This window comes from Protomyctophum bolini (genome assembly GCF_963924005.1).
Source record: "Protomyctophum bolini genome assembly, chromosome: 17".
NCBI classification, from domain to species: domain Eukaryota; kingdom Metazoa; phylum Chordata; class Actinopteri; order Myctophiformes; family Myctophidae; genus Protomyctophum; species Protomyctophum bolini.
The window spans coordinates 35,630,483-35,646,187 of NC_137878.1; the positions used below are offsets into that span (position 1 = coordinate 35,630,483).

The window sequence follows — 15,705 nt, forward strand, 5'->3', positions numbered from 1 at the left end:
CGTACAGGTATGTATCTCAATGTAAAGTTATATCCTGGAAGCACAGTATTGATCCCCCCCCCCCCCTTTACCAAATAAGAGATGACCTACCTTTCTCAAACAGTACTGCCTTTCCCTGTGGGTAGAGAACAAGAGAAGAGACATGGGTTTAGTAAGGCTGATCATTTATACACTGTACACAAAAAAGCTGAAGCTTGTTTACTTTGAGACATAGAACACCACAAATCAAACTGTACAAACAACCATGAAACAAAGAAAAGAAATACAGGACAAGAGATAACCCTAAGAGAAGACTCCAGTGCAGTCAGACGAACGGGCTATCCAGGGTAGGGATCCAACTATATTGAAGGGAGGCCATTCCACTGAGTAGTCAGTGGCTGTGTGATAAATTTTACCTTTAAGCTTCCTGAACCTGGGGATATTAAGTTACCCTGGTCGAGCACCTGTGAGCATCCTTCACTCTGGGCAGGTAAGTTAATGAATGGGAACTGACAGAGGCATTTATCATCGTGACCTGAACACCAAACAAAGTGAAAGCTGAGATACTCAGCTTTCGTGGTGGGCAGAGGTTAGATGAGACTGATGAGACATTTTGGGAGGTCGATCTGCAGCTGTCTTGAGGTAAATGGACTCAAAACAACGTGGTAGTGAAAACCAACCAAAAGCTATTTTCGTGATCGGACAGACCCAGCCAGTCAGCCAGCCAGGGACAGACCCAGGGACACGCATAGATGTTTATAGGAGTGATTGCACCACTCAAAAACAGGTTGACGTGAGTCAACAGTCTGTCTTGAAAACGTTTGGGTTTCTGAGGCTGGTCTTGAGAGACTATAGTCAAAGAAGTGACACGTGTCAAGGTCCTTATTGCACTACTGTTGACATATTATGAAGATAGCTGTCCAAGAATGTTGTTCTTTTGACCTTTGAGCGTTTGACCTTTGAGATCACCTTCAATTGCTCTTGTTTTTGTTACTGCCCGTCTTAAGATTCAGCTTGTCCTTGTAACATCTATTCTAGAGTAACTATGGTCTGATCCCTGTGCTTGTTGGCAGAATATACTGTACTCAGTGTACTGCCGACCTGAGTGTTATTCATTCTCCCCATGATATCATGTACATTAAATCGCAACCATCACCACCTAGAATATTGTCTCGATCGCCATGCACTCTTAACCAGCCAAAAATTCTAAATGCCTAAATTGTAAATTGATCCCCTCTTGCCTCATCAGTTATTGATTGTTGTCGTGGAATGGATTCTGGACCAGACAGTCAAGTCAGCACATTGACATGTTATTTTTGTGGTGGTCAGTTTGTTCACCCAAATGATCAAAGACGACGGCACATGTTGCATTCAAGGACTCATATTACACAGCTGAGTACAAACTGGAAATAGGCCACGCAGGATTTAGGTCTAGGCATTTGGCTTTGGCCTAGCCACATTCCTGACTCGGGAGGAGATTTGAACCGGAAACACTTATGCCCTGAAGGTGTCAATGTAAAGACAAAACAGTTCAAAACCTTCTGACAAGAAAAAAATACTCAGTTTCAAAGTACAAAATAATGATGAACAGAATCAGAAACAGACAGCAATGCCATTCTCAAACAGGAATCGGATGCAAAGACTTTAGTACCCCCTTGGTTGCAATTGTATCTTCCCGGCTTGGTTATTGTAACGGACGACACCACTCCGAGACGCTCCTCATTAGACCATTATTTACTATTACTACTTTATATCACTGATCTTTTGTCCCTCGTTTGCCCAGTTTTCTTTTATCCTGTGCAGCACGTTGGTCAACTTTGTCATGTTAAATGTGCTATATAAATACAATTTGAGTAGAGTAAAAAAATGCTGGGTCAGTCGACAACAGTCACCCAATTCCTTTATAATTTACAAAGTTCACTACACAGCAGAACTAACAGCCTTCTTGGGGGTCACTGCCAGTGTAGGTGAAAGACATGCACAACACTGACACGGACACAAACATTTCATGGTGCCAGCATGCCAATAATATAAACACGCTCATTCCCAGATGCGATAACGCTGAACAACACTGCATTCTCACACCATGCAAGGCATGCATGGGGATGATGGAAAAAACGAATAAAATGGGAATGGAATCAAGTAACCATACAGTTACAGGAAGTATACAGGAATACTTATAATCATATATACTCTACACTGCCCGATACCAAATGCAATAAATACTGTACCAAATATTTATATTTCTACAGAAGTACTGGGACATTGTGTGTACTTTGTGTTAAAGTATAGATGTTCGAAGGAACTCACTGTTGATTCGAAAAGCATAATGGGGCCCTTGACCAAGCGAAGGCTCCAGCAAATAATCAATCAAGCACGATTTAGGCATTTAGCAGATCTACGCTCTTAATCCAGTGTGATTAACAGTAAGCAAGAACATTAACCCATTCTGAACGGGAACCCATTTTGGTGTTAGCATCATGTTATGCTTTAGCTATTGAAAAATAGCAGATCTACAAGCTCATAGCGCGCCACCGAGTGGCGCGCTACGAGCTTGTAGGTCTGCTATTTTTGAAAAATCGAAGAACGACTGACATTTTTAGAATCTGATCTCAGGTCAGAATGGGTTGATCAGACCAGTGTGTGTCCAGTGGAAACCTCATATGAATCTGATCTCAGGTCAGAATGGGTTAAACATGCAATACATCAAATACATAACCAGTAAGACGCCTGAGGGCGAGAAGCGACTTCACCCTAAAAGGAGAGGTCGTGTGCACGCATCCGCCTGGGTGACTGACGGCAGACTGCTGGGCGCGATCGCTGGCACTTTGGCATGGGGGGGTAAGATCTTAATTTTCACCTTTGGTTGCTTTGAAGCACAATTAATAGTATGGACACTAGCAAACACGGACAGTTAGTGTTGGCACTATGTGGGCATGTCTCAGCATGGCTGTGTTGACTCTCTGGACTTGATAAAACACAGTGGACCAACACCAGCAGATGTGGAAATTCACACTGGATGTTGATCAAGCAAATTGTCATCATGTGACTCCTCAACCTGCTTCCAGACTCTGGGACATTGACTTCCAAATGAAATGCAAAATGTACTTTCATGTGAAAATTATGTTGGGGAATCTCTAAAGCCTGGTATTTCATTTCTCATACATTTCTGTATTATAAATACTTTTGTTGATTGGTCTGTATGTGCATTACATCATCATCATCATCATACTTGGACAGCCCATACATCCAAGCAGAAAAGTCCCATTTGATTGCATTAAATTACTTTAAACATTAAATTCACTTTGTCACTCGATTTGCCATTCACTTTATGAGTACCCTCTATTGTTCTGAGGCTTAATTACTGGCTTTTAGATTTTCATGAGTTCTTTGGCAGCTAGGCGAATCGTCAGTCATTAAAACAAAGGGCATGCCATGAAATATAGTTTAAATATTCACATTTGATTTGAATCAAAGTACAGTATTTTGCACGCCTCTTCTTATTTCCATAAATGCTGCTATATGCTTGGGGGTCCCGTCCCTATCGTCTCTCTCTCAGCTCCTTCGTCCAACCACAGAAAAAGAAAAAAAAAAGTTTTGTCCCGACACGACCCTTTTGTGGTGTTATTATTGGGCTTTAGAAACCACTGCATTCTGGAAATCGGATAAACCTCCGACAGTTGACATGTGGCTAAGGGAGCTGGGAGGAGTGCTGCATATGGAGAAAATTAGATTCACCTTGTCGAAAAAAGAACACCTTTATCTAAAAACCTGGTCGCCCATTATTGAGATGCTTGTTACATTGGACTGAAGTGGTGTAATTCAATGTTGTTCTGCCCTGTAATGTCATCTAATTAATATTTGATATGTGTATACTGTATGTATGTTTGTATTTTCTATGAGGGTACACATGTATGCATATGTCTTTTTCATATCAGAAATGTTTTTTAGAATTTATAGTGATGTTGTTTCTGTCCTCGGAGTGCCGTGTAGTCATCAGCCTTGTCAGTTATAATTTTATTGTTTTTGTCTTTTTCTTTGAGTTATGTTTTGTCTCCTTTTATTGTAAGTCTCTTGTTTGTATGTTTTTTGCTATTTTTTGTCCGATCTGTAATTTTATGGTTAATCATTACTGAAATGCTTATATGCCAAAAATCATAATAAACAGATGTTTAAAAAAAAAAAAAAAAAAACCCACTGCATTATAGTGGTTAATCCACCCTTTCATCCACCTTTTCTGAGCGAAATCTAGTGAACTTAATTGGCAAATAGGCTATTGTATTCTTAAATACACGAAAGATTTAAACATCTGCAGAGTGCCTAAAAACGTAAACCCTTAAAAATTATAGGCGCACAAATTGACAGGCGCGTCGCGGTCGGTCACAGTGACACCTGCTGTCCGTAAAGTTGCGTGTCCCCTCCGAATGTGGTGGACCGTGTGGTCCATGTGAAATCTCGTGGAAAGTGGAGATAGCCTATATATTTCACTAAATGCTCTATTGCCACTAGCTCTGGTCCATAGCCTTCTACTGGGCCGAAGCAGTAGAAGGATATGGACCAGAGTTATATTGCCACACGCACCTGTCACCAGCCTTTTGAGGTGTGCATCTCGCAAAGGTGTGCCTTTTGCTATAATGTTTTCTAGCCTAAATTATTAGTAGGGCTACAGCATTATTACAAACCAGTTTATGTTGCTTAGATCTCAGATGTTCCCATATGCAGTTGCCTTCAAACTGGCAGACCTATAATAAACAAACAGGGGGAAAATCTCTCAGCTGCAGGAATTCAATGGATAGTGACATTTACATTTAATGTATTAAATGACATTGAATTGCAGGAAGGGAAAATGACTTTTGCGTCCTACGTACCTGGCAGTAGTAGAACAGTCCTGGATGAGCCATGCTGGGAAAAAAATCCAACTGAACTGACCCGGAGAAATTAGTTTATATTAAGGAGCCGACATCGAGGCTGATCAGAGGGAACCGCTTATTCCCATGCAGGAGAGAAAACGGTGCGTGCGAGTCTATTTGAAAGAGTGACAACAACAAAAATCATTGATCGTTCCCTTTTGCCTCAAGTGCGTTGTCGCCGAATGTAGCCTAAACTGGCCATCAGTCCAATGCTTACATTTATCCAGTAAACAACATGCCGCGCATTTCGGACGGTTCCTCACTTTTAATGACATATGGAAATGAGGAGGAGGGGGCCTATCGGAGAGGCGGTGTCTCTGGTGGTCAGTGTGTCACCGTGTCACTGGACACACTGGGGGGGGGGATCCCCAGCCCATGACGTGATGTAGCCTGTAGCAGCTGACACTTGGCAGCAGTGGTGGAAAAAAAGAAGGGTATACTACTAGAGAATAGGCTACCTACTGCACATACAAGTTTGAGACTTTACTTGAGTATTTCCAAGTTGCAATACTTTCCTTTCTACTCCCTTCTACACTTTGTAGATTTTGATTATAAAAAAAAACATAGGCTAATATTGATCACTTCAACTCTAGGCCAACAATACATTTTGGCCATTCGAAAATAGCCAATCTGCAAGATCACATCACGCATTGTCAAAAGATTTGTATACATGGGACCTTCTATAATGACCCTACTTTTGATGGCAATACTTTTGTACTTTTACTCAAGTAAATTTTGATAATAATGAATGAATTGCATTTTTATACACTCTTACTTGTAACTGTGATGATTGATGATTAGGTGGCGACATTGGTTTCACGAGCTGGTCTTGCACCATATCTCGTTACTTGCAGGGAAGGCCGCGTGGAGGCTGTCGTCTTCTTCCTGTATTTATGCATGGCAGATTGGCAGTATTGATACTTTAAGTAAAACAAAAATAGAGTACTTTTCCCACCACTGACACTTGGGCACAAATGGACAGCCCATAAGGCAGTCAGTGGCAACACCACCACCACCTTAATGTAGCCTATAGCCTAATATAGTGGGAGCAAAGGGTCAAATATTATGCAGGAGGCCTCAGAGACTGAAAACATGTACAGGAATCAGAGTACATTTGAGTAAAATATAATACTCGGATAAGTCGGATATAGCAAACATATATGCATAGCACAGTGAGCGCACAGCAGCAGTTTAATGGAGATAAGAGAACCTTAAAAGCCCCCCCCCCCCCCCCCCCCCCCGCCCCCCTCTTGATCATTAACTAGCCTACTAGACAAAAAGCCAACACAACTCAGAACTCAAGGTCCCGGAACCATCTGGACTGGAGGAGTCATGTCATACTGACATAGGCCTACTCATAATGTCATGACATGGGGGCGAAATGAACTTAGTCAAGGGGCTAATGAGATAAGGGGCTTGGAGAGTTTAGACAACAGGTGACAACATTGTGTAAGAAAGCACGTACAGGGTATGTGACAAAGAGTATAAAAGCTTTGGTAAAATTGAGGTGAGGGTTGTATCCGGAGAGCCGGAGGCTGTAATGTCTTAGCATGCTGTTAAATAAATACTAGTAACTTAGCTTCCTCGACAAGACTGATTCATTCTGCACCTGGTGAAGATAATCCTTGGGTCATCTGATTTCTGGTTAGGCATCCTAACCAGATGCCCAAACCACCTCAGCTGGCGCCTTTCCAGGCGAAGGAGCAGCGGTTCTACTCCGAGTCTCTCTCGTGTGACTGGGGACGGTCTCACTTATTATATTGTGCCTTAAGGTTCCCCTAGGCCAGGGCATGACAAAAGCAGACTGTATCCTTCTGGCTCTCAGAATCAATAGGTGACTGACTGTGGAACATGCATTTCCACAGTCCTGGGGAAAGCCATGCATGCCATGCATGCCATGCAAGCCATGCATGACATCTGTCCCTAATGTGCAGCTGCATTAGGCCTGGCCGCCCAGGTGACAGCAGAGATCAAAATCAGTCAAAGCGGGCCTCAGCATGGCCCGACAAAGAGGGGTCTTTGTTTCGTTAGCTGTAACACAGGAAAGCAAGATGGGCACCCAAACATTCTGGTCACTATAGGGGAGTGGGACATGTGGTGCCATGGTGGAAGAGTGGGCACTTAGGGGTGGAGAAGAGTGAGTAGGGGCAGTCACTCTGGGGGCACTGCATGGCATGGGGAAATCTGGCCACCAGGAACATTTAAATCTGCTATTTTCGACATGCCTACGTAATCACCACAAGGTGGAGGCAAAGGTTCTATTTTATCCATAATGTTGTAAAAGGAGCTAGATAGATAGGCTATAGATATACTTTAATCGCAGAGGGGATTCAACCTTGCAAAGAAAAGGAGGGGGTAGGGGAGGGGGGGCAGTTGGGCAGGCATGACATGGAAAGAGGAAAAAAAAGGAGAGCCCAACAGAGTGTGATTGTGCTACAAAATGAGGTAACATAATAACCAAGTGCATAATAAAACAGTGTTGATTTAGGCCATCTTATCTGCTATGGTGTTGATCCACTGACAGTGAAAACTTGTGCTTCAGTATGTTGACAAGCTTCATGGAGATGCTAATTTTCCTTTCCAGCTCGATTTGGCACCTGCTCACAGAGCCAAAACTACTAGTAACTGGTGTACTGACCATGGTATTACTGTGCTTAACTGACCAGCCAACTGGCCTGACCTGAACCTAACAGAGAATCTAGGTTGTATTGTCAAGAGGAAGGTGTGAGACATAAGACTGAACAATATAAATTAATTTACGGCTGTTATCAAAGCAAACCTGGGCTTCCAGAACACCTCAACAGTGGCACAGGCTGATCACCTCCATGCCATGATGACCCATTGATGAAATAATTTGTTCAAAAGTAGCCCAGACAAAGTATTAACTGCATACATTAATATACTTTTCAGATGGTCTACATTTCTCGTTTTAAAAAAATCATTTTTTTAGTGGTCTCGTAAAATATTCATTCATTCATTAATTGAGATAGGCCTTTTTTCATTTTCATGAGCTGTAAACTATAATCATCTAGATTAAAACAAAAAAAGGTTAGCAATACTTCACTTTATGCACAATGAATTGAGAATAATATAAAGTTTCACTTTTTGAATTATATTACGGAAGAAAATGTACTTTTACAAAATATTCTAATTGAGATGGACCTGTATAAATATATAAATAAATAACTCACCATGTTGGTGGTGTATTACTGTACATTAATTATTAAAGGTTAATTCAAGGGCAAAAATAAAAAGTAGGTCAGTAAAGTGTGCGTGTTTGTGTGTGTGTGTGTGTTAGTTACCTAGTGCACTAATATGTTTACTTGGCTGTGGTGTCCTTGCTATACAAGTGCAGGGGAAGTTGATACCTACCATCAAAATATGTTTGACACTTCGGTTCAGAAGTTCATCAGACAGGTCGGGGGGGGTCGGCCGGCGTCGGCGGGTCGCTGTAACTTAAAAGGGATATAAAGAACGAATAACTTCCTGGTCTGAAGGGGCCTCTCCTGACATCTTAAATATGCAGGTTGGGGGATAAGATACAGCTAAGGGGGGCCTCTGACTGACATCCTGTTTGCCAGTTACCGGTAACAAACATTCTCACAGTATGGATAGAAGTGCAGGAAAAGAACATGTCGCACAGAACATGTCCCACAGCCAGTCAGAATCATGTCACACATAAAACAGAACATGTCATATGCATGTCGTATGACATGTTCTGCTCCGTGTATTGTTGAGGGGCGCCAGCCCCTCCTATGTACAGCTTTGAAACAATTAGCCTATATCATAATACTTAACCTTCTAAGTCATTGTGACGAACTAAGTGCAGTGACTTTAGTATGTTGAAAAAGGAGGATAAATTAAGTGAGGTGACATCTAAACATGGGCAAACATTAATGAACAAACACCAGATTACTTACTTGTTAAAGTAAGTAATCTGTTTAGTAAGTAAAAGAACAATCACCTAAAAAAAAAAAACTACTAAAATTCTACCTGAGGGGAGAAAACAGATGGAGGTGAACGGAACACTGCAATGCATGGGCCTGGTCTACAAGATTCACTACACCACTAAGATACCCATGGACCTGTATAAATACTTCCTTAATGTCAACAATCACTTAATGTCACAATCACAATACCAGAGAGAGTTCCACAAACTACGTTCAACCCAGATTCAGCTCAAACAAGGGGTTAAATTAATTTCGCTCCTATGCTACTACAATGTGTAACGCCCTGCCAACAGCAGTTAAGAAACGTGAATCCCTAGACTCCTTCAAAACTGCCGTCAAAGAGCACTTACGGGCGGCTGCAATTCGAAACTGGCCCATGTAAAAAAAAAAGTTAAAGTTCCCCCCCTAGATTTCAATATTGTGCACGTTTTCTCTTTTTCTAACATTGTATGATTTCTTTTTTTTGCATAGAAGTGAATATTTGTATGTCTTTACATTTTCTGATTAATTGAAAATGGAGGACCCTGCTTTTTCAGATTTTATCCTCTCAGCAGTTATAGTATTGACCTGTACTTTCCTTGAACTGTACCCATTCTATTTTCAATCAATCAGCATATTGTTCAGACATTGATGTCAAATATCCATTTGATTATTAAAACAAAATGTTGTGACAGTACTTTATATGGCTCAGTAACAAAGTATTTTCCTATTAAAAACAAAATTTAATCAAATCAAACAAAACAATTAAATTATTGTATAAACTCGCACATTTTATAAACAAATTATCCTCTCAGTCAACAATATTCTTCTAAAAACAATAAGACACATTAGTGTAACATAACAGGACATGACTACAGTATAACTACAGTAGAGCGTAGTGATTAAACTGCGGCTGGTGAACAGAACAGTAAACACCAAAGCACCAGTGGGTCTTATAAGAGACAGCGTTTCCCGGGACATTATTGCGGCTGCTGTTGTCTTTGCACGTCAGGCCAGACTCCTGCAGGTGCAGTGGTGGTATAGGTGGCTCCAGTCAGCACAGCCTGCCCCGCCCCCTGCTGAGAGGTAGGGGGAACACTGTAGTTTACATACTGTGAGAACACGGGGTGTTGCTGCACTGGAGCTTGGTGAATACCAGCGGGCCCAGTTCCATCTGTCCAGTATCCATGTGAGACATCACTGTTCGGGGTCCCGGTTCCAAACGGATATCCATGTGTGAAATTATTGTTCTGGGTCCCGGTTCCAAACTGATATCCATTTGTGAAACTATTGTTTTGGGTCCAAGTTCCGGGTGGATATCCATGTGCGAAGTAAGCGTTCTGGGTAGAACCAGTTGAGGGCAGATATCCATGTGTCATATAAGTGTTGTGGGTTCCAATTGAGGGCGAATATCCAGGTGGCATATAATTGTTGTGGGTCCACGGTCCGACTCCGGGCGGATATCCATGTGTGAAATAAGGGTTGTAGGTGACTTGACTGGAAGGATACACTGGGGTGCCATAACCTGTAGCTGGCAGGGAGGTACTGGGGCTTACGGTTGCTACGGTGGGCTGGTCGTTTCTGTAATCACTGTCATTAAATTGCTGGCTAGCTGGCAGGGAGGTACTGGGGCTTACGGTTGCTACGGTGGGCTGGTCGTTTCTGTAATCACTGTCATTAAATTGCTGGCTAGCTGGCTGAAGAGGAGACACTGTGGTGTTACTAGGCTGCAACACTTGAGCAGTGTCTGTTTGAATGACTGTGGTCGGACTGTGGTCGGGCTCATCAACAACTTTGGCAGCCACGCTTTCCGGCATCAACTGCCGGTTCTCGTAGTTCGTGGTGTCATCGTCTGCAGGCTTTGAGGCTGCAAGTTCACACGTCAGCACGTTGACACTTGGGTTTGGTTTGGTGATCGGAATTTGACACTTTGAGTCCAATTGTATCCTGGGCTTTACACGACCTACAGAGATTTGACTGGACGTTTTTTTATTTGTTATTTTGCACTTTTCTTGCCTAGGAGAGCCATCCTTCTGTAACTGCTTGGCTTGCACTGAAGATGTGTGTCTAAACTTTTCCTTGTCAACGATGGGTGTTATCGGTTCACTAGAGGGCAGGTCTTTGTTGGCTGGAGGGGACAGGGGGACAGCGGCCACAGAGGCTTGTTTAGCGCCTGACGGGGTGGACTGAAGGTCCGGCTGTGGCTCACGTTCAGCCAGTGAAGGATCTATGAAGCAAGGAGTGCTTGACGGCTCAGTAGATGCAGGTGAGGCTGACTTTGTTGGAGAGCATTCAAGGTTAAAGTTAGAGGAAGCTAATATTTGAAGTGTGTTCAAGAGCATCTCAAGTTTCCACTCAGGATGCACGTGTGAAGGTTCACCGTGCGGCACTTGAGAAACAAGAGTTGTAGGTGATATGGGTTCTACTTTAACTTTGGCCACATGGTGTTGGGGAGAGGGACACTGACGGGTTTCAACTTTCACTCTGACCTCTTGGTTTTGAGTAGAGGGACATTGGCTACTTTCTACGTTCACTTGGAGTTGGGGAGAGGGACAGTGGCTGGCAGGTGATGAGACGTTCAAATGAGGACCTGAAAGACTGTCATATGTTTCGGTGTCATCATGAGACTTTGAAATTCTTCTCCGCTTGTCTGTCTCTCCATCTCCATTCAATGACACGTAATCTGATTCCAAACCATGTTTCACAGTTTTCCTTATTTCTTGGGGAGAAAAAAAAAAGAAGACAAATTATGTTTGTTAGGACCAGACTGTCACACATATTCAATACACAAGCATGACAAACATGACTTCCATACAGCTACAACTGCAGAAATCAAGAGGCTTCAATGTAGGGCTGTGTGTGTGTGTGTGTGTGTGTGTGTGTGTGTGTGTGTGTGTGTGTGTGTGTGTGTGTGTGTGTGTGAGTGTGAGTGTGAGTGAGAGAGAGAAACTCCACCAGGGCAGGTCAGGTTGTGGCCTCCTGGTGGCGCTATAATAGGCCAATGTGAAAAGGGTGCCGTGGAGGCAATTGGATGATTTGAGGCATTTTGTTCCAAAAATGTGTTTAGCAAAAGTCCACCTGTTGGTGGCGCTATAACAGGCCAATGTGAAAAGGGTGGGATATATTCCTCAACCTAGTAGGAAAGTCTGTGGAAGATTTCACATAAATTGCACGCTGCGTTCATGATTTGAGGCTTTTTGTTAAAAACAGGCCAATCCTGCAAACTTTGAAAGCCAATGTTAGCCAATTTGGATGGAATATGAAATATCGGACAGATCTGTCTTGAACACATGACTATATAGATACTGTGGAATGATTTGCGGGATTTTTGGATAGAATCTGGAGGAGTAATAACAAAAAATGTGTTTTACAACTGTCGGCCTCCTGGTGGCGCTATAACAGGCCAATCTGAAAGATTTGGGGCAGAGGTTCATCGTTGGCATCCAGGGAGTGTGTGCAAAATTTGGCATCGACTGGGTTAACGGTGCCGGAGATTAGCTGGTAACAGACGGACGGACAGACACACACACACACGGACAGACACACACACGGACAGACACACACACGGACGGACACACACACGGACGGAGTGCAAAACATACTCTCTCAAAAATTGCCCATCATCTTTAACAAATTAGATTTCCATGGGATTATTCAGAATAAAGATGTAGAGTGCACAGCCGATTTGGCCGATTATTTTTAAATGCCTGCATCTCGTATCATTGGCTAGCCTGGCTCCAGCCCTGAATCGCTAGCCACACCCATTAAGAAAATATGTTCTGGCGATTCAGAATAATGAAGTGAAAGTTTCACTTCATTATTCATTCAATTTTCATTTCACTTCATTATCTGAATTTTCATTTTGTTTCACTGTGAAACAAAATGAAAATTCAGACTGAGTGTCAGGCTAGTCCATGGGTGCACATGGGTAGTCTGTGTGATTCCTTCACTGTGTTTAATCAGAGTTATCTCTAAGGTAAATTAACACTGCATAACTTAAAAGGAAGTCAATAGACTGAGCATCAAACCTTTTTTTGCCTTTGTTATCAATAGCTATAAGAGTACAGTTGGTCAAAACAGCAGACAACAAAACAAGTTCTGTGCCAGTACAACAGCCAGTATTTACCAGTATGTCCAGAGGAACAGGGGTGGGTGTGGTTTTCCTGTTTCACCTCCCGTTTAATGGTGACTGGAAACAGCAGAGACACAATTTAATTAGACCAATTAGACAGGATTTTATATTAAACATTCTATGTGTTGGGAGTAATGTTGACCTCACACACCTGTTATGTTTGAGCTGTGAGCGTTCAGGGTTGTGAGACGCTCTGGGATCGGCTCAGTCTTCACGATGGCCAAATTGAGCTTTGTCAAACGTGCATTTTCTTTGTCTGTCACTTCTGTATTGGAAACAATGATAATAAGATTATCAACTTCAACAGTGATCACTAGCTGGAACATATGTGTATTTTGTGTGTGTGATGTTGGTCCTTGTATACCTTTATCTCTGCTCTTGTTTGCCTCTGTTGGCCTGGATGACTCCTCTGTGTGAGGAGGGTCTTGTGAACTCTGCTGGTCTGTTCAACAGAAGGCAGAACAACGACATGTCCATCTCATTCATTCTAACATTGTTTTAGTGGAACATAAAGCTTGTCTGTAGATGGAGAGGTTCTCACCTGGTGGTTGTTGGTCAGCAGGTGGACAGGAGGAGGTCACATTCTGTCGTCTCCAGATGTCCTCCAGGATGTGGATGCCTACAGACAATCAATTACAGTTACAACAGCACACATTACAAACTTGAACCCACCTATTCTTGGGGGAACATTTGAAAGAAAGAAAAATGGTGAGCTTGTACTTTTTTTGTACTAAAAAAAAGTAATAATAATATTAATTAATAATTAATTAATAAAAGACTACTGTACCTTCACTGAATGGAGCCGATTGGACTATATGATATGAGTTCTTGTCAAGCAGTATAACCTTGACAAGAGAACAACAAAACATTACAATAGGTAAAATAAAGTCTGCATCACACACAAGGACATTGTCTGCTCTCTAATCACTAATCTCACACATATTCACACTAAAAGATTAGAAAATAAAGGTACATGACAAACTACACAATATTGTAGTCTGTTGTATATTTTCCCTTCGAATGTGTATACTGTAGTTCCATTACAGTTTCATCACCAGCTGTAACACAAAGATGAACCCACAGGCAGCAGAGGTTAACTTCATGGTATACCACAGCTATCTAAATGGTTACCTCAGCATCCATTTGGACAATCTGTTCCCATTCAGCGACTTTGCCGATGGCGGCCTCAAAGCCTTCCTTCTTCTGTTTCTCATTCCAGTCCTGATTACTGATGTCAGCCATTAGACTGGGGCGCTTCTCCCACTAACACAAACATACAGAACACATTTCAAAACACAGCCATATCATATTGTCACATGTCATATTATTAGTGTGACTAGAATTCGATCGGCCGGTCTCACTCTAGCGTCACACCATCCAGGAGGCCAGTGTACTGTACCGTACTGTAATGTACCGCACCGCACTGTATGGTGCCATACTGTACTGTACAATACTGTACTGTACAATATGATGTGCCATACTGTACTGTGCTGCACTGTACAATACTGTACTGCACCATAATAATTGCCATACATATTCTGAAGAAAACCTGGAGACTGACATTCAGTAATTGGATGTTATGATCAAAATAAGAACATCATAATGATGTGTAAAACAGAAGAAATGTTGGTGACCCCTGCTGGTAAAAATAATTCTATTGTGAGAAGCACCGGAGAGGCCACTGACCATGTACTTGATCTGGTGATCGATGCTGGTGATGTGTCCACAGATGTGGCTGAGTTGGACAGTCTCTTCACAGCTACGACACATGTAGAATGGGTAGAGCTTCTCACATTTGTCTCCACACAGACACTCCAGCACCGAGCTCAGACCTGAGACACACACACAGACACAGACACAGACACACACACACTTTTATTTCGTTTTTATTTGACAAAATTGTCAGTATATTTAGTTAGTTATTTTTTCCATTTAGATTGTCAGAGAAGAAAGGTAGTCAATGTATTATTATTCGTCATAGTTTTAGTCGACAAATCAAGACTGCCTGGGACTTAATTAAGACTTATGAATGATGTAATACTTGACACTTGAGGCTACAATATCCTTGTTGACAACCCTTGCGTAAACAAACTCTCACCTACGACTTGCCTCCTCTCAGCATCTGACAGCTTCACTTTGAGGAAACAGGAGACACGGCTGGTAATCAATTCCCCTGTGAGAGACAGACAAGTCAACCAATAGATACAAACTTAGTCACAGAAAGTGAAACATGAAATCAAATAAAATCTAATCGATGTGACTCAATCCACACGTACCTGCTGAACTGTATTGGCGCACCGGCTGCACAACAGGCTGCTGGTAATATCCACTGTCAAAGAACGTCCGTCTATCTGGACATTCCAGTGCATTCTGTGTTTCCTCTACTTTTATTCTTCTTCCCTCCCTGGGTTCTGGGTCCTGTGGTTCTGGGTCCTGTGGGTCTGGGTCCTGTGGTTCTGGGTCCTGTGGTTGTATACCAGGGTGTTGATCTGCTCTCTCACGCGTACCAGAGTACTGAGGAGCCGTGGATCGTGTGCCAGAAGCCTGAGGAGCCTGCTGCATTGTACCAGGGTCTGGGTCCTGTGGTTCTGGGTCCTGTGGTTGTATATTACCAGGGTGTTGAGGTGCTCTCTCACTTGTACCAGAGTACTGAAGAGCCATGGATCGTGTGCCAGAAGCCTGAGGAGCCTGCTGCATTGTACCAGGGTCTGAGTCCTGTGGTTCTGGGTCCTGTGGTTGTATATTACCAGGGTGT

At 42.6% G+C, this 15,705-nt stretch overlaps 1 protein-coding gene across 1 annotated transcript; it reads right to left on the reverse strand.

Moving 5' to 3' along the window:
• Window positions 1–9,686: 9,686 nt before the first annotated feature.
• On the reverse strand, window positions 9,687–15,681 carry LOC308331514 (uncharacterized protein). The gene is made up of 10 exons (XM_080786977.1): window positions 15,227–15,681; window positions 15,049–15,123; window positions 14,637–14,782; window positions 14,082–14,213; window positions 13,738–13,795; window positions 13,492–13,569; window positions 13,315–13,392; window positions 13,102–13,215; window positions 12,945–13,007; window positions 9,687–11,537 (listed from the first exon to the last, which is right to left on the reverse strand). The coding sequence occupies exons 1-10, from the start codon at window positions 15,645–15,647 to the stop codon at window positions 9,799–9,801; spliced, it is 2,904 nt and encodes a 967-aa protein (XP_080643103.1). The 5' UTR covers window positions 15,648–15,681; the 3' UTR covers window positions 9,687–9,798.
• Between the last annotated feature and the right edge of the window lie 24 nt (window positions 15,682–15,705).